Source organism: Symsagittifera roscoffensis, chromosome 8, assembly GCF_963678635.1.
Source record: "Symsagittifera roscoffensis chromosome 8, txSymRosc1.1, whole genome shotgun sequence".
Classification (NCBI taxonomy): domain Eukaryota; kingdom Metazoa; phylum Xenacoelomorpha; order Acoela; family Convolutidae; genus Symsagittifera; species Symsagittifera roscoffensis.
The window spans coordinates 6724741-6748201 of NC_087069.1; the positions used below are offsets into that span (position 1 = coordinate 6724741).

The 23461-nt window shown below is 34.3% G+C and overlaps 3 protein-coding genes across 3 annotated transcripts in view; 1 reads left to right on the plus strand and 2 right to left on the minus strand.

Moving 5' to 3' along the window:
* The window catches only part of LOC134853289 (mediator of RNA polymerase II transcription subunit 14-like), a 186831-nt gene that overhangs the window by 84158 nt on the left and 79212 nt on the right, over positions 1-23461 (minus strand). The window lies entirely within an intron of this gene.
* The window catches only part of LOC134853292 (selenoprotein M-like), a 413832-nt gene that overhangs the window by 15142 nt on the left and 375229 nt on the right, over positions 1-23461 (plus strand). The gene's annotated exons all lie outside the window — the stretch shown is intronic.
* LOC134853162 (SANT and BTB domain regulator of class switch recombination-like) lies at positions 11216-23415 on the minus strand. The gene is made up of 9 exons (XM_063869120.1): positions 23042-23415; positions 22281-22480; positions 19675-20239; positions 16937-17111; positions 15537-15742; positions 13189-13381; positions 12758-12927; positions 12132-12257; positions 11216-11777 (listed from the first exon to the last, which is right to left on the minus strand). Exons 1-9 carry the CDS (start codon positions 23405-23407, stop codon positions 11502-11504), a joined length of 2277 nt encoding a protein of 758 aa, XP_063725190.1. The 5' UTR covers positions 23408-23415; the 3' UTR covers positions 11216-11501.

Sequence of the window (23461 nt, forward strand, 5' to 3'; positions counted from 1 at the left end):
TTCGAACAAATTCAAAATACAGCCTAAACCCGTCATTCTCTAACAGATGATTCACAAAAAAAACTTATAACACAAGCTGGAAACAGGCAAGCAAATCATTTGTGAAAAACATGGATGTGATTTTTCTTCAAATATTTGCCGAAAAATTTCAAAGCATTTGATTATGGTAGATATAAAATAAAACGACATGACTCCATTCATTTCATTCTACAATCTAAGAGGAGCAATCGTTGTTTTCAAAAAAAAAATGATGCAAACTTTCTGAAAAATCCATTGCCGGCACGATTACAGGAACACATCAAAAGGATTTTCAACTGCATTGAAAATTGCTAGTATCAAAAGCAAAATTCGTTGAAAGAGACTAAGCCGACAAAATAGGCAGATAACCGATAGCAAATAAACAGCCAAACGATACGCCGATAAGTCTACAAAAAAGTTATTGACCGGATTAGTACCCTGGAAAACTTTAGGAACGGCCAAAAAAGTTTAAGGGCAAACAATAGTGTCCCACTGATGGAAAAATCTTGGAGACAGAAGAAAAATATCTCGATTAATATGAAAGAATGCAAAAGTGCAATAACTGTTAATATTTTCATTTTTCATAGAACAACTAAACATCACCGTAAACTCCAACTTTTTCAATGCAACTACCCTAATTTGAAAAAAAAACCACGGAGTAAATCAGTTGGAAAAGTGTCAATGAACGCAAGGAAATAAAAACAAAGCCACCAGACAGTTGGAAAATAGTCGATGAACGCAAATGAACAAAAAAACTGATTTCTTTTTTTTAAAAAATCTCACATTTCAAGCTTCATAAAAACACTTATGATTGACACTTTCATAAAATGAACCCAACTTGAAAAAACTGGATTTTGTAAAAACTTTTTTTCCGCTGGGAAATCTGAAAAACATATGCCACTTTCGAAAGTAGAAGTAGATCGCGTGTTTGGTGACCTTTATATTTTTGCTGTTCGATGCAGGTGTTTCAACAAAAGGAAATTACATCAAAAATCAAGTTTGAGCCTGAACAAATTTTCAGTTTCCTGAAAAAAACCCAACGCTACCTATAAAAGAATCTCCATTACGTTAAAAAAAATGAACGATCCAATTCTGAAAAAACTTAAATATGCCCTTAAAACTTTTCGAATTTCAAGAATTTGAGTGTGACACTTTTTTTGTTTAAGTTAGCTCATGTTGAGAAAACTGGATCATTGTGCATTTTTTTTATTCCGCTGAGAAATCTTGAAAGTAAAATTCACTTTCGGAACTAGAAAACCATCACGGTTTTCGTGACCTTAACAATTTTGCTATTCGATATGTCAGCGAATGATAGTCAAATAGCAAATGTTCAAATCTGAGCTTTAACAAATTGTAAGACTTATGCCCGAAAGAAAAGATCATCTATATCAGTCGAAATCACTTCGTTCATCGACACGTAAACGACTCATAACATTGAAAAACTTATTGACCTTTGAAGAAACTGAAGATGTCATTCAAAATCAAATCACTTGTCATCTTAGACATGGCTGTTACCTTGGCAACAAAAACGCAGAAGAATCCGCTGAACTTTATTTTGAATCAAACTATCAACTGATTCAGTGATTCCAGGAGGCACTTTTTACCCTGAAAAAGCCATAATTAGATATGGAAAATCGCACGCGAAAAATAATGGGAAATTCACATCCCTCACAAAAATTAAAGAACCGCCCCTGATTATAAACTCGACTTGCTCAGCCATAAATACGCGACATAGATTTGCCATGTGCGCTTGAATAGTAAAATACCTGATAAATACATCGTAGGAATTAACGATTTTTTGTTACTGCTTTCAAGCTTCATATTTGAGCAAGCTGTTCTTTCAAAATAACTAGAAGGACGGTCGAGCGTCGGACCTTAAGTCTACTACTAAAATTCACGACTTCAAGTCAAAACCATTTCAAACATTTGAGTTAAGCGATTGAAAAACTTATCGTCGGACTTTCATTCTAGATCCAGGCCTACGGTATCATCTAAAAGACGCTACGCCCTGATAAAAGAAGCAATTTTGATATACTAATAACTTGCTGCAAGTTGCAACTATACATTTTGATTCTGCTCCCTTTGACCGCTCGGTCAATAAAATAAAACCTGTCTATTCAAATTTGAAAGACTTAATTTACCTCCATATTTGAGAGAGAAAGCAGAATTTACCAGTTCATTTACACAATTGAAGATCTCAAGTTGCTTTTGGTTATACAAACGTTCGTTCTTGATGACCGACCGGTCATATGAATCCAACAGACTTGCATCCGCTTCAATGGTATGAAAATTTACCGGTCGTCTATTTGTTCACGCCAGACGACACAAACAATCTGTTTAAACTCTTAACCTATAAAGTCAAAATGACCGCTAGGTCATTTTACCATATGAAGTAGCCAAATCAAGTTTAATTCTGCAAATAATTTTTATGATTTGCTAAGAACATGTGTAATGAACTTTAAGAGAGCACTTAGTACGCTTTTCATGTTTTTATGATAACTTAGTAAAGTGGGATTATTGAGAGCTATATTTGAGGAACGACTGTATCTATATACGCAAAAAACGGCAAGATTGATTAATTATTGCATCGTATGAAGTCATCGATATTGTATGCCAATGCTTTTCTATTTTATGGCTACGACCATCTGAAAGATCGGGAAAGAACTATGAAGTCTTTTCTGTTATACGACCGATAATTATCAAAAGGTTAATTGAGCTTCTGTTTTTATCGATACAAGATTCCTTACCATTGATATCAATTTCGACCGATCGAATTCGAGGATGAATTCAAGTATCTTAAAAGAAGACCACAAGCAATCCAGTGTAGTTTAAATCTAAAGCTGTTCGATTCTTGACGTGGAAAAGTTAAATTGGGGTAAAAAAAATCAGTGCAGAGAATACGTCTTTTTGGACACATGAGCTAAAAATAAGAGTGTTTCGCTTAAATTACGAACTGATTCAATCCACTATAAACACTGAAATCTAAGCCACCAGTCTCCGCTATGCAACATAGCCAAGGGACAGTTGTTTGTGTGTCAATGAGCCGAAAGAGTGGCAATGTTTGTGTGTCAATAAAAAAAATTGGTATGAACGGAAAAATATTCCACCTTGAAGATCTTTGATTTTCCAGAAAAATAAAAAAACTCTTGAATAAAAAAAACAGGATCAAGAAAGAAACATGATATTCTGCTCTCTGCTGGGAATTCTACAAAACTAAATCCCAAAAACTTGAAAAAGAAAATCAAAACTCAAAGAAATCAACTAAAAATTAAATTTGTAGCGTGAAAAACGTTTCTAACTTTTCATTCAGAAAAACATATACGCGTATATTGATTCGTCTTAATTTGGAATTGAATTGCGTACTTTTTGGTGAAAAACAGCTTTAGAAAATTAGGCCAAATACTAGGGTGCGACTTACAAAAAAGACGAGACAGAAAATATAAATTTATACTACTTTAATAGAACTTTAAAATATATTAAAACTTTTGTCTTTCAAATAACAACTCACATCACAGAAAACTCAAACTGTTTCAATAAAATTAACCCAATTTGAGAGAACCAGATTCATAAGATCATAAGATTTCCGCTGGGGCTGGGAAAAAAACAACATCCACCTAAGAAGGACGAGCAATTTTTTGAAAGTTAAATAGAAAGTGAGTTTTCTAATGGCAAGCCACCCAATCAGACAAAACTGCATTTTAGGAAAACGACTCAAACAATGTAAATATCAGTTTATTTTTCGAAAAAAAAAAATTAAATTACTAGCAATTCATGTTTTGAGCACCCAAAAAATTTCAACAGTAGCAAAGCGGAGCCTTACACCACGTGCAATTCAGAAGCAAATGACAATTTTTACTCAGACGCGAAGCTGCACTTCAAAAAAAGCGAGAAAAGGGTAGCATATAGCTTTAGAAAAGTCAAAAAATGAAAATAACAGGAAAAGTTAAAAAAACTCTGCTATAAATTATTAAAAATTCTGCTGGCATCGGACCCTCGATCCAAAGTCCGCAAAACAGGCCGAATGCTCCTTATAACAATAAGTAAACAAAAGAGGCCCAGCTATAATTGGAGGGACCAGGTGGTTAAGCTTTAAAAAACTGATGGATAAAGGTATTGCGCAATTTCGAAAATGTGTCGAAGTGTTAAAAAATTGACACTTACTCAGTCAATTACTGAATTCTATCATTATATAAGACAACAGGTTTTTCAAGGGAGATTAAAATATCTCAGTTTTTTTTTTTTTTAATTTTAGAATTGGCACGGTCGTTTTTGGGGACCTGAAAGAAGTCCAAAAATGGGTCATAAGATGAATGTTTCCTCAGCCCATCATAGCGGATTTCTTGCCAAACTTTAATAAAATATCTTATTCAGAGGGACACACCTTAGTCTTTATCTGTCGATTAACCCTTAATCTCAGCACCGGAGTTTTCGAGAAAAATCTAAAATTTCCAAAAATGGGCAAAATTTCAAAAACTAAAGCGATAACTTTTTTCATCAAACAAGGGCGACAGCAATCAAGCAGAAAAGATCTACAAACCTTTTCTTTCGATTAAACCCTCAGCTTCATAATTCATCGGGTAGAAATAGAGTTTCCTAGTACTCGTTTCGCAATTGAACTACTTATCTCAGATTTGGTTGTGGAGTTTCCGAGAAAAGGAAGAAATTTCACAAAAAAAGGGTCATGAATTCAAAATTTGAAAATTTTCTAGGGCAAAAACTCATTTTCTACAAGCATTAGGGCGTGGCATTTTGAGCAGGTGAGATTCTTAGGTCACGATTTGTTTATTGGTCCATAATCTAAGAAAACGAAAATAATCCAAAAATGGGTCCAAAATTCCCCGCAATGAAAATTTCGAAGACTTTATTGAAAAAAGGGAAGTAATCAGAGAAAATTTAATACTTAAGCGAAAAGTGCAAAAGTTTTCCAAAATGGCTCAAAACACAGCAAAAACCAATCAACCAGATACAAGATATAAGGCTATGCAGCAAAATTAAACCAGATATAACAATGCATAATAAATGAGCACAACTGGGGCTTGAAACTTTGGTTTGAAAAGGACGCTGTGGGAAAAAAACTTATGATAAAGCTCTAAAAACTTTTGAAAAAACAAACTCCAATAAACCTTTAAAAGAAACTCGATACAAAAAAAAATCAGCAAATCAGAACCCACTCAGTCCCAGAGATCCAACCAGAGACTTGAGTATAAAGTCAGAGCAGAGTTATGAGCCACTTGTCATACAAAAAAGGAAACACTTAATCCAAAATCACCATAAATGTGATCGTCTAAGCAACTTTACGAAAAGAAAAATTTGAAATTAAATATTGCAGTTTCCTAGAACAACTACCTAGCAGACAGATGAAAAATTGTCAATGAGCGCACGAAAACTGAAAAAAAAGGACTCACTTGTTTTGTGAGAAAATTTCAACTTTTTAGGCATAAACATTGATAATTCACAATCGCTGTTAAAACAGAATGAGTTCAAACAGCCATCCAAATAATATAATTTTGGGAAACATGGCCAACTGATTTTTTTTTTTCACAAAAAAATCTGTCATCGATATACCAAAAAGAGAAAAATGTGTTGCGAAGAAACTATTTCATAAAATTGTACAAAACCTGCACGGAAACAGAAAGTTTATCAAAATCATACCATTTTTCAGTTTCCTTTCTGTAAAGTGATTTACACTCACGGGACATAGACGTCACAAAGTTAAGTTTTCAAAAAAGATGGAACGAACGAATATTTTTCACGCTTCTGAATATTCCGATTGTATCTCTAATCTTTTCATCAATTCTCATTTTTTAACAAGTTTTTTTATGTTTTTCTATCTTTACCAAAAAACGGCCGGAGTTTTAAAAGCGGTCTAGTAACACGCCTTAGTAATAACTATCTAAGCCTTTTAAGGGCTAACAAACTTATTGATCTAAACAGTTTTCTTCGCAATTATGAACTTGAAAATATAGCCATCAGACAGTTGCAAAAAAGTCACTTAACTATTAACTCGTCTTGTTTTTAAAAAAATCTCATTTTTCGAACTTCAAAAAAAGTCTGTCCTTAAAGCTCATTCAATTTCTAGACCAATTTATAACAATTGACACGTTTATGGAAATGAACAGAACGTAAATAATCAAACCGCAAAAATTTAAAATGAGAATCAATCAAATTTCGAAACTTTTCTTGAAAAAATCATCACAACCTATATATGAGTATTCACTACGTTCATCGACTCTTATATCTTGTTACATAATTTTGTAAGTCGATGTTACATAATATTATTTAGGATAAAAAAAATGTATTAATACAGTAGAAAGGACAGCGAACAAATCCATTGCAGGGTGCTGGTAAAATTATAGATTTTCGGGCTCATAAAATAATAGCATAAATGAAAGGAAGACAAGACAAAAAAAAAACAATTTGAGAAAAAAAACAACACAAAATGTTTTTCTTTTTATATCAAAAACTTTTCCGGAATCAAGGACGACAGCTTTGATTACGTACTTCAAACTTAAGCAGATTTGCACAACAAATTTTGACGGTTAGATGTTAAGCATTGAACTACATTTGATAACATCTATGGAAAAGTTTCGCCTAAACCTTTAGGAAACTCGCTAGTCGCCCTGATTAGATTTAAATGCGAAACTTGAAAAAGATCACTCAGCGGTTAACTCATGGATTAAACGTACCTCGTTCCTCAAGACTCACTTAAATTTTCAACCTGGGCTCGAGCTCGGATTATAAAAAAGATATACTAAAGAATATTTTTTTTCAGATAGACTAAAAACCGCGATTGTACGATCTGAATAACTAATGGATAATTATTTATTTACAATGAACATCTTTTTACAATAAACATACAACATATCTACAAATGCGATGAAAATACAACTAAAATAGAAAAACTAATGCACTGATGGAAAAAATATACTAATTTTGCCCTCAGATTAATTCAAAAACAAACACCAGGCGCGAAATTTTGTTTTTCTGCAGAATGAAGATTTTTAATGACTCATTCGAGAACATTCTACAAAATCTAATATGAGAATGTTCTAGAGTATTCTATTTCATGGCTACGACCAATCTGAAAGATCGGGAAAGAACTATGAAGTCTTTTCTGTTATACGACCGCTAATTATCAACAGGTTAATTGAGCTTCTGTTTTTATCGATACAAGATTCCTTACCATTGATATCAATTTCGACCGATCGAATTCGAGGATGAATTCAAGTATCTTAAAAGAAGACCACAAGCAATCCAGTGCAGTTTAAATCTAAAGCTGTTCAATTCTTGACGTGGAAAAGTTGAATTGGGGCAAAAAAAAATCAGTGCAGAGAATACGTCTTTTTGGACTTATGAGCTAAAAAGAAGACTGTTTCGCTAAAGTCACGGACTGATTCAATCCACTATAAATACTGAAATCTAAGCCACCAGTCTCCGCTATGCAACCTAGCCAAGGGACAGTTGTTTGTGTGTCAATGAGCCGAAAGAGTGGCAATGTTTGCGTGTCAATAAAAAAATTGGTATGAACGCAAAAATATTCCACATTGAAGATCTTTGATTTTCCAGAAAATTAAAAATCGCTCGAATAAAAAAAACAGGATCAAGAAAGAAACATGATATTCTGCTCTCTGCTGGGAATTCTACAAAACTTAATCCCAAAAACTTGAAAAAGAAAATCAAAACTCAAAGAAATCAACTAAACATTAAATTTGTAGCGTGAAAAACGTTTCTAACTTTTCATTCAGAAAAACATATACGCGTATATTGATTCGTCTTAATTTGGAATTGAATTGCGTACTTTTTGGTGAAAAACAGCTTTAGAAAATTAGGCCAAATACTAGGGTGCGACTTACAAAAAGACGAGACAGAAAATATAAATATATACTACATCAATAGAACTTAAAAATATATTAATAATTTTGTCTTTCAAATAACAACTCACATCACAGAAAACTCAAACTGTTTCAATAAAATTAACCCAATTTGAGAGAACCAGATTAATAAGAAAATAAGATTTCCACTGAGGCTGGGAAAATTACAAACAACATCCACCTTAGAAGGACGAGCAACTTTTTGAAAGTTAAATAGCAATGAGACAAAACTGCATTTAAAGAAAAAGACTCAAACAATGTAAATATCAGTTTGTTTTTCGAACAAAAAAATCAAATTACTTACAATTCATGTTTTGAGCACCCAAAAAATTTCAACAGTAGCAAAGCGGAGCCTTACACCACGTGCAATTCAGAAGCAAATGACAATTTTTACTCAGACGCGAAGCTGCACTTCAAAAAAAGCGAGAAAAGGGTAGCATATAGCTTTAGAAAAGTCAAAAAATGAAAATAACAGGAAAAGTTAAAAAAACTCTGCTATAAATTATTAAAAATTCTGCTGGCATCGGACCCTCGATCCAAAGTCCGCAAAACAGGCCGAATGCTCCTTATAACAATAAGTAAACAAAAGAGGCCCAGCTATAATTGGAGGGACCAGGTGGTTAAGCTTTAAAAAACTGATGGATAAAGGTATTGCGCAATTTCGAAAATGTGTCGAAGTGTTAAAAAATTGACACTTACTCAGTCAATTACTGAATTCTATCATTATATAAGACAACAGGTTTTTCAAGGGAGATTAAAATATCTCAGTTTTTTTTTCATTTTAGAATTGGCACGGTCGTTTTTGGGGAGCTGAAAGAAGTCCAAAAATGGGTCATAAGATGAATGTTTCCTCAGCCCATCATAGCAGATTTCTTGCCAATCTAAAATTTCCAAAAATGGGCAAAAGTTCAAAAACTAAAGCGATAACTTTTTTCATCAAACAAGGGCGACAGCAATCAAGCAGAAAAGATCTACAAACCTTTTCTTTCGATTAAACCCTCAGCTTCGTAATTCATCGGGTAGAAATAGAGTTTCCTAGTACTCGTTTCGCAATTGAACTACTTATCTCAGATTTGGTTGTGGAGTTTTCGAGAAAAGGAAGAAATTTCACAAAAAAAGGGTCATGAATTCAAAATTTGAAAATTTTCTAGGGCAAAAACTCATTTTCTACAAGCATTAGGGCGTCGCATTTTGAGCAGGTGAGATTCTTAGGTCACGATTTGTTTATTCGTCCATAATCTAAGAAAACGAAAATAATCCAAAAATGGGTCCAAAATTCCCCCCAATGAAAATTTCGAAGACTTTATTGAAAATGGGGAAGTAATCAGAGAAAATTTAATACTTAAGCGAAAAGTGCGAAAGTTTTTCAAAATGTCTCAAAACACAGCAAAAACCAAATACAAATTCTTTAAAAAAACCTGTTTTTTTAACTTACAGGAACTAACCATCAATCAACCAGATACAAGATATAAGGCTATGCAGCAAAATTGAACCAGATATAACAATGCATAAGTACCACTTAATAAATGAGCACAATTGGGGCAACTAACGACACAGCATTTAGAACAGTTGAAACTTTGGTTTGAAAAGGACGCTGTGGGAAAAGAACTTATGATAAAGCTCTAAAAACTTTTGAAAAAACAAACTCCAATAAACCTTTAAAAGAAACTCGATACAAAAAAATCAGCAAATCAGAACCCACTCAGTCCTAGAAATCCAACCAGAGACTTGAGTATAAAGTCAGAGCAGAGTTATGAGCCACTTGTCATACAAAAAAGGAAACACTTAATCCAAAATCACCATAAATGTGATCGTCTAAGCAACTTTACGAAAAGAAAAATTTGAAATTAAATATTGCAGTTTCCTAGAACAAATACCTAGCAGACAGATGAAAAATTGTCAATGAGCGCACGAAAACTGAAAAAAAACTCACTTGTTTTGTGAGAAAATTTCAACTTTTTAGGCATAAACATTGATAATTCACAATCGCTGTTAAAACAGAACGAGTTCAAACAGCCATCCAAATAATATAATTTTGGGAAACATGGCCAACTGATTTTTTTTTTCACAGAAAAATCTGTCATCGATATACCAAAAAGAGAAAAACGTGTTGCGAAGAAACTATTTCATAAAAATGTACAAAACCTTCACGGAAACAGAAAGTTTATCAAAATCATACCATTTTCCAGTTTCTTTTCTGTAAAGTGATTTACACTCACGGGACATAGACGTCACAAAGTTTAGTTATCAAAAAGATGGAACGAACAAATATTTTTCACGTTTCTGAATATTCCGATTGTATCTCTAACCTTTTCATCAATTCTCATTTTTTTAACACGTTTTTTAATGTTTTTCTATCTTTACCAAAAAACGGCCGGAGTTTTAAAAGCGGTCTAGTAACACGCCTTAGTAATAACTATCTAAGCCTTTTAAGGGCTAACAAACTTATTGATCTAAACAGTTTTCTTCGCAATTATGAACTTGAAAATATAGCCATCAGACAAAAAGTCACTAAACTCAAGTTAACAGAAAAAAATATTAACTCGTCTTGTTTTTAAAAAAATCTCATTTTTCGAACTTCAAAAAAGTCTGTCCTTAAAGCTCATTCAATTTCTAGACCAATTTATAACAATTGACACGTTTATGGAAATGAACAGAACGTAAATAATCAAACCGCAAAATTTTAAAATGAGAATCAATCAAATTTCGAAACTTTTCTTGAAAAAATCATCACAACCTATATATGAGTATTCACTACGTTCATCGACTCTTATATCTTGTTACATAATTTTGTAAGTCGATGTTACATAATATTATTTAGGATAAAAAAAATGTATTAATACAGTAGAGAGGACAGCGAAAAATACATTGCAGAGTGCTGGTAAAATTATAGATTTTCGGGCTCACAAAATAATTGTATAAATGAAAGGAAGACAAGACCAAAAAAACAACTTGAGGAAAAAAAACAACACAAAATGTTTTTCTTTTTATATCAAAAACTTTTCCGCAATCAAGGACGACAGCTTTGATTACGTACTTCAAACTTAAGCAGATTTGCACAACAAATTTTGACGGTTGGATGCTTAGCATTGAACTACATTTGATAACATCTATGGAAAAGTTTCGCCTAAACCTTTAGGAAACTCGCTAGTCGCCCTGATTAGATTTAAATCCGAAACTTGAAAAAGATCACTCAGCGGTTAACTCCTAGATTAAACGTACCTCGTTCCTCAAGCCTCACTTCACTTTTCAATCTGGGCTCGAGCTCGGATGATAAAAAAGATAAACTAAGGAATTTTTTTTTTCAGATAGACTAAAAACCGCAATTGTACGATCTGATTAACTAATGGATAATTATTTATTTACAATGAACATCTTTTTACAATAAATATACAACATATCTACAAATGCGATGAAAATACAACTAAAATAGTAAAAACTAATTCACGGATGGAAAAAAAATATGTATACTAATTTTGCCTTCAGATTAATTCAAGAGAAAGCACCAGACGCGAAATTTTGTTTTTCTGCAAAATGAAGATTTTTAATGACTCATTCGAGAACATTCTACAAAACCTAATCTGAGAATGTTCTAGAGTATTCTAAACTACTCTAATATGACTTCCCCCCACTTCCAGGTTGTCCCATCTTTCCTTTCACTTTACTGTACCCCTGTGAGCCAGAGCCACTTCCTCCCGACATCCCGCTAGTTGCCGACTGTTTGGCGCTGTTGGCCACCGCCTGGCGGAACAGCCAGTCCAGTCTGGCGAAATACCCCCCAGGTGGGGGGTTGAGGTCTTTCTTGTCCGAGTTAGTATGCACTCTGAGTTTGGCCAGCTGCTGAGTTATTTCGGTGAAGCGGCGGAGGTCCTCATTGCGTTGCACATCCTTAAAAAAATCATTGCCATTTATAGAAGTATTTCGACACGTTTGGTCCCCAAACACTTTTCGAAAGGTGCCAAAATTTTTCTTCAGCTTCAAACCATACCAAGCTCCAAAAAACACGGCATAGTGTCCAAACAGGTCCAAAACGGCTTTCTGGACTGTTTTGGTTTTTAATAAGGTCAAGAAATTTACGAAATTTTCATGAATCGGCCGCCTGGAAAACATGCTAGATCCACCTCTACGTCTAATATCTAATAAATCTTTGTTAGAGACACCAACAGATTTTAGATCATCAATTGATAAGATACTGCTTCGTGACTTTGATTGTTTTTCTGAATAACAAACTGACTTTCTTACCTGATTCCATCTGTGGGATCTGTTCTGGTCCCACTTGCGAGTTCCCCCTGCAGAAGGCACTACTCCCCCTCCTCCTCCTGCACTTCCTGATCCACCCCCTCTGCCCTTGCTCAGATCCCTTCTCTTCTGAAAAGGTGTAACAAAAAGTAATTTTCTTGAAAACCAGGAAGTTCTCCAGTCCAAGTTAACATCCTCCCCCCCTAAAGCGAATTAGATAAGATAATATTATTAAGGTTCAAAGCTGGATTTTTCAGCCAATCAGAATCGAGCATTTGACACCTAGTATAGTAAGGGAACAGGATGTTAACTTGATCCAATTCGCCTTTAATTTTTATCGCGCACCATAACCCAATCTTTCAAAACACATGGAATCATTTTTAGTCTATTCCATTGAAAACCTTTTTAGTCTATTCAACTGCATCTAAACCAAAACAAAAAAGGCTTCGAAATGATATATCTATGGCCTCGCAAGAGCAATTGCGCCGACCAGGGACTCCGATTGAGACTTGCGATACAAAAATGACTGACTATGATTCTTATACTTTGACATCTGCGAATTTCGGCAGAACAAGTACAAAAGACTAAACTGGGGCAGATGTAAGGCGGCATGGGCAATATCAACTGACCTTACTCGTCGATCTTTTCTGACCCGACCCATCATCACCTGCCCCTGCCCCTCCGCCACTGGCATTGTTGGTTGCGAACCTCGAAGCCCTGCCTTTGCTTCCACTCTGCTGCTGCTGGTTAGTACTACTAGTGCTCGTGTCATCATCATCACTCACGCCGCTTAGACTTCCTATGATGAAAGGAGACAGTTAACAAATATTAACATCAGGTCACAGGCAAAAAAAATATCGGATCTCTATTCTCCTTTTCTTTAGTACTTAGTAAAGAAACTCTACCAAATGAAAGACGAAATAATGTGAAACGAATATTGTGCGGTGTAAAAAATTACCCAATGTTTTACGTTTGCAATTGGGGGTGGGGTGGGGGGTTAAGGAAATATTTGCATCTCATGGGGGTGTAGACATAAAAAGTAAAATCCATCATAGCGCACCGTCGTCGTTGTCCGATTCGGAATCAGTCGAAGGGTGCATCATCATGTCATGCATGCAGAAGTCCTGTGCTCCTCCATTGGGTCCCCCTTGGGTGGGGGGAGTGTGAGCAGTGTTGCTGTATTTGTCAAACAGGGACAAGTCCTCTTTCGGCAGAAGCAGCTTCTCATTCGCGAACACATTCACAATCACTTCCTAGAAAACGACCACTTCTTTAAAAATCCAGGTCGTACTCAATGCAAAACCAACCGAGGGGGGGGGGGGGGGGGGGGGAGAGAAGAATCATGTTATCCATTTCGCCGTAGCCGGTCCCACCTTCAGGAGGCGATTGACACTGGGACCCCTCAACCGTCATCGGAGAAAAAGCGCATCGCAGCAGATGAGTCAACTACACCGATAAATCCTATCGCGCTTAATCGGAATAGATAAACAATTTCTTGGCAAATTCTTATCTGTAAACCTGGAGCTGGTATTTTAGAAATCTACTTTTGAGCGATATAAAATCGTTCTAAGCGCTGTTACCGCAAATACTCTGCAGTATCTAATCCACGGGGATTCGAAATATCCGGGAATTTGACTGCAAAAAAACTTCAGTTGCGGTGGTCCCCATAAATAAATAGCGCAGACAGTCCGAAATCAAAGTAAGCTCTTACTCCCGAAAAAAAATCATTGCAGATTTTCAATGGGTCAAAATGTACCCATTACCCATTAAAAAATCTACGCATAACTAAAAACGAATTATTTTGTTTTAAAAACTCTTCTCCGACGCTTAAATTTCGATTGGAGATCATTGTTATCAGGGGTTCTAAGTTAAGCACTAGAAACAATTATCAGGGGCCTAAATTATCAGTCGGTATTGATTAACATAGCCAACTGACCGTTGGAAAAAAAGTAATGAACGCAAGGAAACTGAAAAAAAAACACTTGCATTTCGAAGAAAAAATAGATGGCCTTAAATCTGTTTGAATTTGTGGAACAATTTAAGATGTACACCTTTTTTGTTAAAATTAACCCAATTTGAGACTCAGAGGCGAACCTGCGCTTCGCAAACACTTGCCAGAACACGACCAAAAAGCAGCCCCATCAAGTGAAAAAAGAAAAGAAATAGGCCTCGAATTAGCAAAAACTCGGCTACGTGTAGGATACGAATCTACGACCTACTGCAATCAAGCTAAACAACCGACAAACACTAGTCACGAATAAAGCAGCTACATATGTTTACAAATTCCCAATGCGATTCAGCAAGTGAAACCAAATACAAATAGATTCAATTTCGCAAGTAATAATTTGGAATATAACAAACTGAAGGTATCCACACTAACTTTGCATGTAACAAATCGCCAAGCCACATTATGTATAAGTTTTGCATTTCAAAAAATTGCAAGATATATTTCTGAAGTTTATATTATTGTGATGTTGTTTGAAACAAATAGCTTTTTTTTCGGTTGATTTTTTGGATGCATTTAAAAATGCATCAACTGTGTTAATTTATTACTATTCGAATGTCAAAGCACTTGCTATCGAAAAAGCTTTAAAGGCGCCCCAAAAGAGGTGCCGATATTTACGGCTGGATCAATAAAACTGGATCAATAAATAAAACTTTTATTTCGCTGGGAAATCTGATAACTACTTTTCATTTTCGAAAATAGAAATGGATCTTGTTTTTCGTGATTTTTACACGAATGCTGTTCGAAAGTGGAGTTTGCCTTCCTTTTAACAATGGAAAGTCACTGAACTTAAAAAGAAATCACAAGCCAAACCGCGAAAAATCAAAATTGAGCGTTATTAAATTTTGGACTTTTTCAAAACAAGAAAAATCACCAAGACATATATAAGAGTACTCACTACGTTCATTACTCTTAAAAATTGTTCTTTTCTAATAACCTTCTGGTGACATAGATACTATGCTTGATATATGATGTACTGAGACTCTCCACGCCAAAATAGTCATAGTAAAATATGGATTTTCAGTAATTTATAAGATAAAATTGTAAAATTGTGCTTCATTGTGTTTTAAACCTTTTTAGTTATTTGTGCGTTAAATGTTTGCGCAAAAATTTTTCAAATTGTTGTAAAATTTTCTTTTGCCTTTTTAGTAACTTGTGCGTAGTTTATTTTTCCCAAAATCGAAACCAAATTCCGTCTAACTTTGTTTGAAGAAAAAACTGAATGAACCATTGAATAATATCCCGGAAAAAAATGAATGGTTCAAAATTGGCCGGAAAAACCTGACACTACGCAATAGATTCTTGAAACTTCTCAACAAATCATACTTCAGGAGGAGAATAAATTGGAAAGAGGGAAACGAAAAGGGACACTCGAAAAGAGCCAAAAAATAATACTCCCCCACCTGTTGTTTCGACTTGGACACAGGTGCAGCTGGGACACAGACTTCATTCCTCATCCGCAGCAGATCCTGAATCATCTTGGGGTGGGTGTCTCTAGCCGTGGAGTCTATCACGTGGTCTCTCACACAACACCCAGCCACAGATGGAAGCGCAGGAGTAGAGAGGGGGTTAAATAGGGGACACTTCTGACCACAACATGCAAACGTACCTGGCAAAAACAGGCGTGAATACATCATACAAATTGATCGGTATAAACCAACAAATCAGTAATTAGAATTAAAATTTAATTAGAGCTCTCTCCTAGTAGTTCCTTGTAGAAGTTTCATGAATAGAAGAGCAAAATACATTAGTGGCAGATGCATGACTATTAATTCATTTTCACGGTTTTGATTAAACAAAAAACTGAATAAAAGCTAAATCAATTCTTTTAAGCTCATTTTAAAACAAATTTCTGATACAAAATAATGAGATTGATAGCCGCAATATTCAAGATATTATTATTATTGTGGAATCTGATGGGCTAATATGTAATTGAACATCTTTTCAAAAAATTTCAAATTTTTATGCTATTTTATCTTTGCCAAAGTTACGGTCCCCATAATAACAGGTAAAACAAATATAACAACAGAAATTTTTTAAAGGGGAGCGGTTAGAATGTATCCCACAACAGCGGAGGTCCTCATTCTAGCATTAGCATATGGTTGGGCGACAAGAGACATTTCGGCCAATTTGAAATTGAGACTGAACAAGGAAAGAAGGATTAAGTGTACACTCTTCCACGGCAAGAATGGCTGAAGATGTGCGGGATATCCTAACCTGTTCATCCTTCAAACATAATTATCCTTTGCTCTCATTGTCGTTTTATTTCCGCTAGACCTAGATAAGGCATGAAGATGACGTGTCTTTTCCCATTAAAGCACCCCCCATCAAGCATTAACCCCTCCCCCATATTACGAAATTTTACTTTGATGTGTCTATAAATTTCTACATTTCTTGTTAAAAGGCTTGATGCTTAAATATTGAAAGCAGATGACACTTGAACGCTTTTGGAGGCAAGGTTGCTGTAACTATGCAAGAGATGTAATAAGTTTTTAAAAATTTTTTTAAAAAAATAGCCAACAGACGGTTGGAACAAAGTCAATGACCGCAAGGAAACAGAAAAAAACTGACTTCCTTTTTTGTAAAACTTTCAACTTGCGAATAAGAAAAAAATATACACCCTTAAATAACAAAGGAAACGAATTCAACTTAAAAAGAAACCAAAACTCAAACCACCAAAGTTTTGAATTTTGGTTTCTCAAAATTTCACCAAGGCCTATATTCAACGACTAAAATTCACCAAGGCCTGTATACGAGTGTTCGCTACGTTCACTGACTCATAAATATAAATAGCAGCAATCACCATCTACAATGTCGCCTGTGGTTGTGGTGGATTGTGGAGTGGTGTGCATGCGTGAGGTGTGGAATAGACAGTTGGCCAGGAGTCTCACTTGGAAGTGGGTGTGGCACTTGCTGCAGTACAGACAGTTCACCACACCCCACACCTGCCAGTACACATTGCGCCAACTCTTCAGCTCCTAACAGACGAAAGGAGAAACGAGAAGATAAGCGATTTAAATTGAGATATACAAATGAGCACTTCAGAAGATCGATTTCAAATGCTGATTTAAATTATCGGGACAAAACGAACAAACTGAAACATCAAACGCTTTTTTCAAATTGGGTCAGGACAAGAAAAAAATTGATGAGAACAATAGTTAATTAGAATTTCACCAAAAATGGTATGCTGCAATTTTTTCCTTCACTTGCCTTCACGTCATTTTGGCCTCTATTAAATAATCAATAGTTACGCTGAAATTATCAAACTAATTGATCAAAAAGTTATATCAAAAAAGCCTCTTACACAGCCCAATAAAGTACGAAAAAAGTAACAATTCCAAAAATTTACGTAAAACGTTTGAAATTTATTTTCATGCAAAGATTTTGATTTTCATATAGCAACAAGGATAGCCGGTTACTATATAAGTAGCACAGAATGTTCGGACCATAGTTTAAAAAAATGTTTCAAATTAGTGTCGTTTTTTCCTGTGTGGTGTAATAAAAAAATCTGAACGAAAAAAGAAATAAGGCAAATGCGACAGTCATAGTCAAATAGGTCAGATTGGAAAACAATTTTTTGTAGAAAAATGGCTAGAAAAAAGAAAAAAAAACGTTAAAACAATGTCTGAAATGTTTCTAAAATTTTCTTAAAATTCTCTAATTTTGAATTTTTATTTAAAAAATGGCGTTGAAAAGCTCCAAAAAACTAACTTAACTTGAGTAAACTAAATTTTCACGGTTTGACTTAAGCTTAATAAGCTATTGTAAGACCTATATAAGAGTCTTAGCTACGTTCATTACTTTTAGTAAAACATAGCCAACAGACAGTTGCAAAAGAGTAATGAACGCAAGGAACAGAAAAAAAGTGACGCGGTTGAAAAAATCACAACTTTCGAAATTCAAAGAAAAAAAAAGAAACTCTTTCAGCTCTTTGAAAATCTAGAACGATTTATGGTTGGCTCCTTTTGATAACATTAACTGAACTTGAGAAAACTGGACAAACAGGTAAAGTTTTTATTCCGCTGGAAATCTGAAAATTAAATTCCACTTTCGAAACTAGAAATCGTTCACGTTTTTTGCGCCAACTCCACGTTCGTATTTTGAGAGTGCTTTTCACGTCACTTTCAGCACATGAATTTTAATTGAAGTCAAAAAGTGCATATATACCTAAGTACGTCAATATTTTAAGACTTTTTCCTGAAAAAAAAAACAAAAAAAATCTGCAAGACCTATATAAGAGTATTCACTACGTTCACTATTCTTAATAAAACAGAAAATATTCATTAAATTCAATTGGGTCCTGTGTTGAGAGAGTTTTGAAAATCATCATCTAATTTTCCCTAAAAACTTAGATACCTTAAGCGACAACTCTACAAAAGATGTATCCCAACACGAAGTTAATTGTGAAAAATTCATGTTTATGTCCCATTCCAAAGTAATGCAATCGAGTCCATTCGAAACATGGAAAAAGATATTTTCGAAACAGAGGCGAAATTGAGCTTCGAATCGTTTGCGATACTACACAAACATAAAAACATAAAACGAAAAAACAAGAAAACTGTTTTTAAAAAAATGAGTTAGCCTTTGCAAGTCTCAGTAGAAGTTCATTTAAGCAAAAGAGCCAAACTTTTGAAAACTAAAATAGCAACAGAACGAAACTTACGAAGAAGAAACAAAGAAGACAATCTTTCAGCAGACAAGTTGAGCTGACAAAAAAGTTTTACAAAATTACAATTTTTCAATTTTCCCCGCTGAAAAAATATTGAGCAACACTTGCAGTTTCAACAGCATAAGCAAAATCCCTGATGTAACAAATAAGCCGACAATCTTAGAGCAGAAGAGCAGACACCAGTTGAGCTGGAAAAAAAATTAAAAACTTTCAAGTTCCCTCTGAAACTACATTGAACAACATTTGCACTTGCAACTACAACAAAAGTTACTTCCAGCACAAGCTAAATCCGGGATGCGGCAACTAAGCCGATAAAACTTAGGCAGAAAAACAAAAATCCGACAATTCAAGTTTTACGGGAAAAAAAATCCGATTGCATGCTGAAAAAAAACAAAGGTCCGGCCGTGACTCGAACACACGACCTAAGGTCTCAAAAGCAACAGCGTTACTAGGCAAAATAGGAACAAACCTGTGAGTTTTCAAGCTTTATTAATAGAGTCAGTAAGAGAAGCAAGTAACATTATACAGAAAAGTTGTTAACTACTAAAAAAAGTCTAGTTCCCGATTACAAGACACTCGCTTTCACAAGTGCAATAAAAGAAATGATCTAAGTAAACTTGCGCATTTTCGCTTTCACGAGTTGCTTCATTAAGTGATTAATTTCAAAGCCATTTGAGTATATTATTTGAATGTAGTTCTTAAAAAGTAAGTTATCACTTCAATTCTTCACTGCAACTGGTAAATGAACTATCGTGTTGTTGTTTTTTTTTGCATTTTAACTAGTAAACTTGCAATTAAAGGATCTCTAAGAATACCTGGAACATATTTGAACCAAAATCGAATACGTAAATTTCAGATTCATAGCCACTTACCCGAATGAGTGATATCAAATATTCATTCACATCCCACGAGATATCCCTCGCATGTTTGTACATGATTGCTCCTCTATTGTTCACAAACATCCTACTGGCCAGGCAGGGAATCAAACTCTGTATCGGATGAATCAACAGCTTCAGACAGTACTGACACTTATACATTGTCGATGCACTGTACTGTGCATCGGAGTATTCTGTTCTTGAATCAAACAGCTGTTCAATTTTCTTCGCGAATAGTTTACTTCGAATCTTGTCTTTTTTGTCTTTCAAAGCCTCCAGTTGGTTATGATTAAACTTATTACAAAGAGTAGTTAGTAATCGATCTTGGATGCAATTCATGTTGCAAGGAGTCGCAACTATGTCTTCGAGATTGTCGGCACAGTAATCTATACATTCTTGCACTAAAGAGTCCATTTTGAGGAAATCTGACGAAATTAGGATTGAGACTGCATTGTTTGGTTCCAGTTTCGGGGTTGTCTTGGGTCCCTCTCGTTTCACATAGCGCATTAGCCAGTCGAATATTTGCACGTCGCAGTGTACTGAGATGTCAACGTCTTCGCATCTAAAGAAAATTATATTTAGCCACAATCTAAAGGTTAAAAATTATATTTATCCACAATCTAAAGGTTAAAAATTATATTTATCCACAATCTAAAGGTTAAAAATTATATTTATCCACAATCTAAAGGTTAAAAATTATATTTATCCACAATCTAAAGGTTAAAAATTATATTTATCCACAATCTAAAGGTTAAAAATTATATTTATCCATAACCTAAAGGTTAAAAATTATAATTATCCACAATCTAAAGGTTAAAAATTATAATTATCCACAATCTAAAGGTTAAAAATTATATTTATCCACAATCTAAAGGTTAAAAATTATATTTATCCACAATCTAAAGATTAAAAATTATATTTATCCACAATCTAAAGGTTAAAAATTATATTTATCCACAATCTAAAGGTTAAAAATTATATTTATCCACAATCTAAAGGTTAAAAATTATATTTATCCACAATCTAAAGGTTAAAAATTATATTTATCCACAATCTAAAGGTTAAAAATTATATTTATCCACAATCTAAAGGTTAAAAATTATATTTATCCACAATCTAAAGGTTAAAAACTATATTTATCCACAATCTAAAGGTTAAAAATTATATTCATCCACAATCTAAAGGTTAAAAATTATATTTATCCACAATCTAAAGGTTAAAAATTATATTCATCCACAATCTAAAGGTTAAAAATTATATTTATCCACAATCTAAAGGTTAAAAATTATATTTATCCACAATCTAAAGGTTAAAAATTATATTTATCCACAATCTAAAGGTTAAAAATTATATTTATCCACAATCTAAAGGTTAAAAATTATATTTATCCACAATCTAAAGGTTAAAAATTATATTCATCCACAATCTAAAGGTTAAAAATTATATTTATCCACAATCTAAAGGTTAAAAATTATATTTATCCACAATCTAAAGGTTAAAAATTATATTTATCCACAATCTAAAGGTTAAAAATTATAATTATCCACAATCTACAGGTTAAAAATTATAATTATCCACAATCTAAAGGTTAAAAATTATATTTATCCACAATCTAGAAAATTTTTAGGGTCCGTCACCAAAAACCGTTATAAATAGTGACTTTTAGTGACCATTGAAAAAAATAGTGACCAATTAGTGACTGGTCACTAAAATAGTGACCAAGTGGTCACCATGTACTAACTACACGATATTCATTATTAAAACATTTTACAAAAAGTAACCAAACGCTGTGAAAGAATCAGAATTTTTCGACAACCGATCATTTACCAAAAAAAAATAGTCAATTTTTGCTATATTCAATTCGTCTTTTTAAACACGCTGTTGTCTTACATTAATGCCACAGTTAATTGTTCCGACCATTGAAAATGTGGAGGAACTTTATATTCGAGTGTTTTAGCTTTTTTCCATACTAAATCAGGTATTACAAATAATCATCAGTGGGTTGAGTGATATATCACATTGAAGCCCTTACAGACGGGTTTCGAACCACAGTAAAAACTTCCCAAAAATATTTTCTGGTGTCGAGAAAAACCGGTATGAAATTTTTGATTTTTCGTCTCATTTCAAGCAACGCAAGCCAGCGAGCAGGCTTATTTATGCTTAATTTAGGCCGTTTACAATAGCTTAATTATGCTCAACTTTAATTTTACATTTTACTGAGTTTTTGGAGATTTTTAATGCCATTTTGGTAATCAAAACAAAATTGAAAACTTAATTTTTTTGATTTTTTTCTATTCATTTTTTTCAAAAAATGTTGTCCAGTTTGCTCACATTACTATGACTGTCGAAAATGCCTAAATTGTAGTTTTATGTCAGATCCTTTTATCCAACCACCCAGAAAAAGCTACACTAACTTGGAGAAATATTTGTTGGTAGATTTTTACAGACTATGGTCGGAACATTCTGTGCTACTTCCACAGTAACCGGCTATCCTTGTTTTGATTTGTTTACTTCTTATACGGTTCTGATTGGCTTGCTATTTATATAGATCTCTTAATTTAGAGTTTCAAAGTCAAAAAACTTAAGATGAGACTTTGACTGACCTGTTAGTCTCTACGGATAGATACTCCGCAAAGTACTTCATCTCTTTGACCAGAAGATTCCTCGGGCAGTGAAAATCCTGCTTGATACTCTTCGCCTCATCACACACGTGTATCACCATGTTCGCACTACCCATCACAGAAGCACCGGCTGAAGAAGAGCCGCCAACTGTTCTGAATTTAGAGTTGGACTTCTTGTCACTCTGAAATATAACCAACGGAGAGTTTCTTTGAATTTTCTATGAATATGGCATTTAAGCTCTTTGAATTTTCAAAAACACTTATCAATGACATTTTTTTAAACAAAATTTTTCGAATTGAGAAAATTGGAATAATTGGTAACATTTCTATTTCGAGAGAACTTTACAAATTACAATCCACTTTCGAAATTAGAAGTTCATGTTTTCTGCTCCATCACTTTCGTAATTGCAGAGCAGAGTTGCCTTCCATTTAGCAAACTAATTTGAACTGATCTCAAAATTTACACGAGGATCTAAAAAACACTATCTATTTAAGGGTCTTTAGTGCGTTCATTAACACTTGAAATAATTTTATTGAGTAACGCACGTTGCCTTAATGCTGCTTGCAGGCTGAAATTGGAAACTCCACCTGTGTCTCGAATCAATTATACGCAGAATAAGACAAATAGCCATAATTGCCCATAGATTGAACGTGCCTTTGAGGAAAGAATAGGCTCAGGTAACTCTTGTTCGAGACAATTTTAAAGATAAATTTCGGCAGCAAATTTTACAGAAATTACTTACAGGCTTGGAATGTGACTCGCGAGAAGATGGTTTAGAGCTCGCACTCTCGTCAGCTGCGGGGTGCGCCGATATCGTTCCGGCACTGCTTGCCGAAGACGCGGATGTCGCATTCCTTGAACTGGGAATTGAAATCACATTTTCAGTTGCATTTCTAGACTCATTGACTTGATTCTCTAGCTTCAAGTCTGAGGCTAATTTCAACTCTTGATTCAGTTCATTGAATCGTGATTCGCATTCTGCAGGAGTTGTGCCTGGAACTAAGACTGAAATCAGTTGCCAGTCTTTGTGTGGCAAACTCTGGAACTCTCGGCTCTGCAGGAGTGTTGAGAGGAAAAAGTCGAGCGAAAAATTTCCGGCTTTGCTCATGTTACATTTCAACTGAAAAAAAAAAACACTTTGGACAAATCATTCTACTCAATT

Bases quoted from the DNA above. Each gene is read 5' to 3' on its own strand.
- LOC134853162 (XM_063869120.1), bottom strand. From the start codon at position 23,407: ATGAGCAAAGCCGGAAATTTTTCGCTCGACTTTTTCCTCTCAACACTC. The intron at 17,112-19,674 runs GTAAGTGGCTAT...TTCGTCTGTTAG, and splicing joins ATTTGATATCACTCATTCGG to GAGCTGAAGAGTTGGCGCAA. The intron at 13,382-15,536 runs GTGGGGGAGTAT...GTCGTTTTCTAG, and splicing joins TGTCCAAGTCGAAACAACAG to GAAGTGATTGTGAATGTGTT.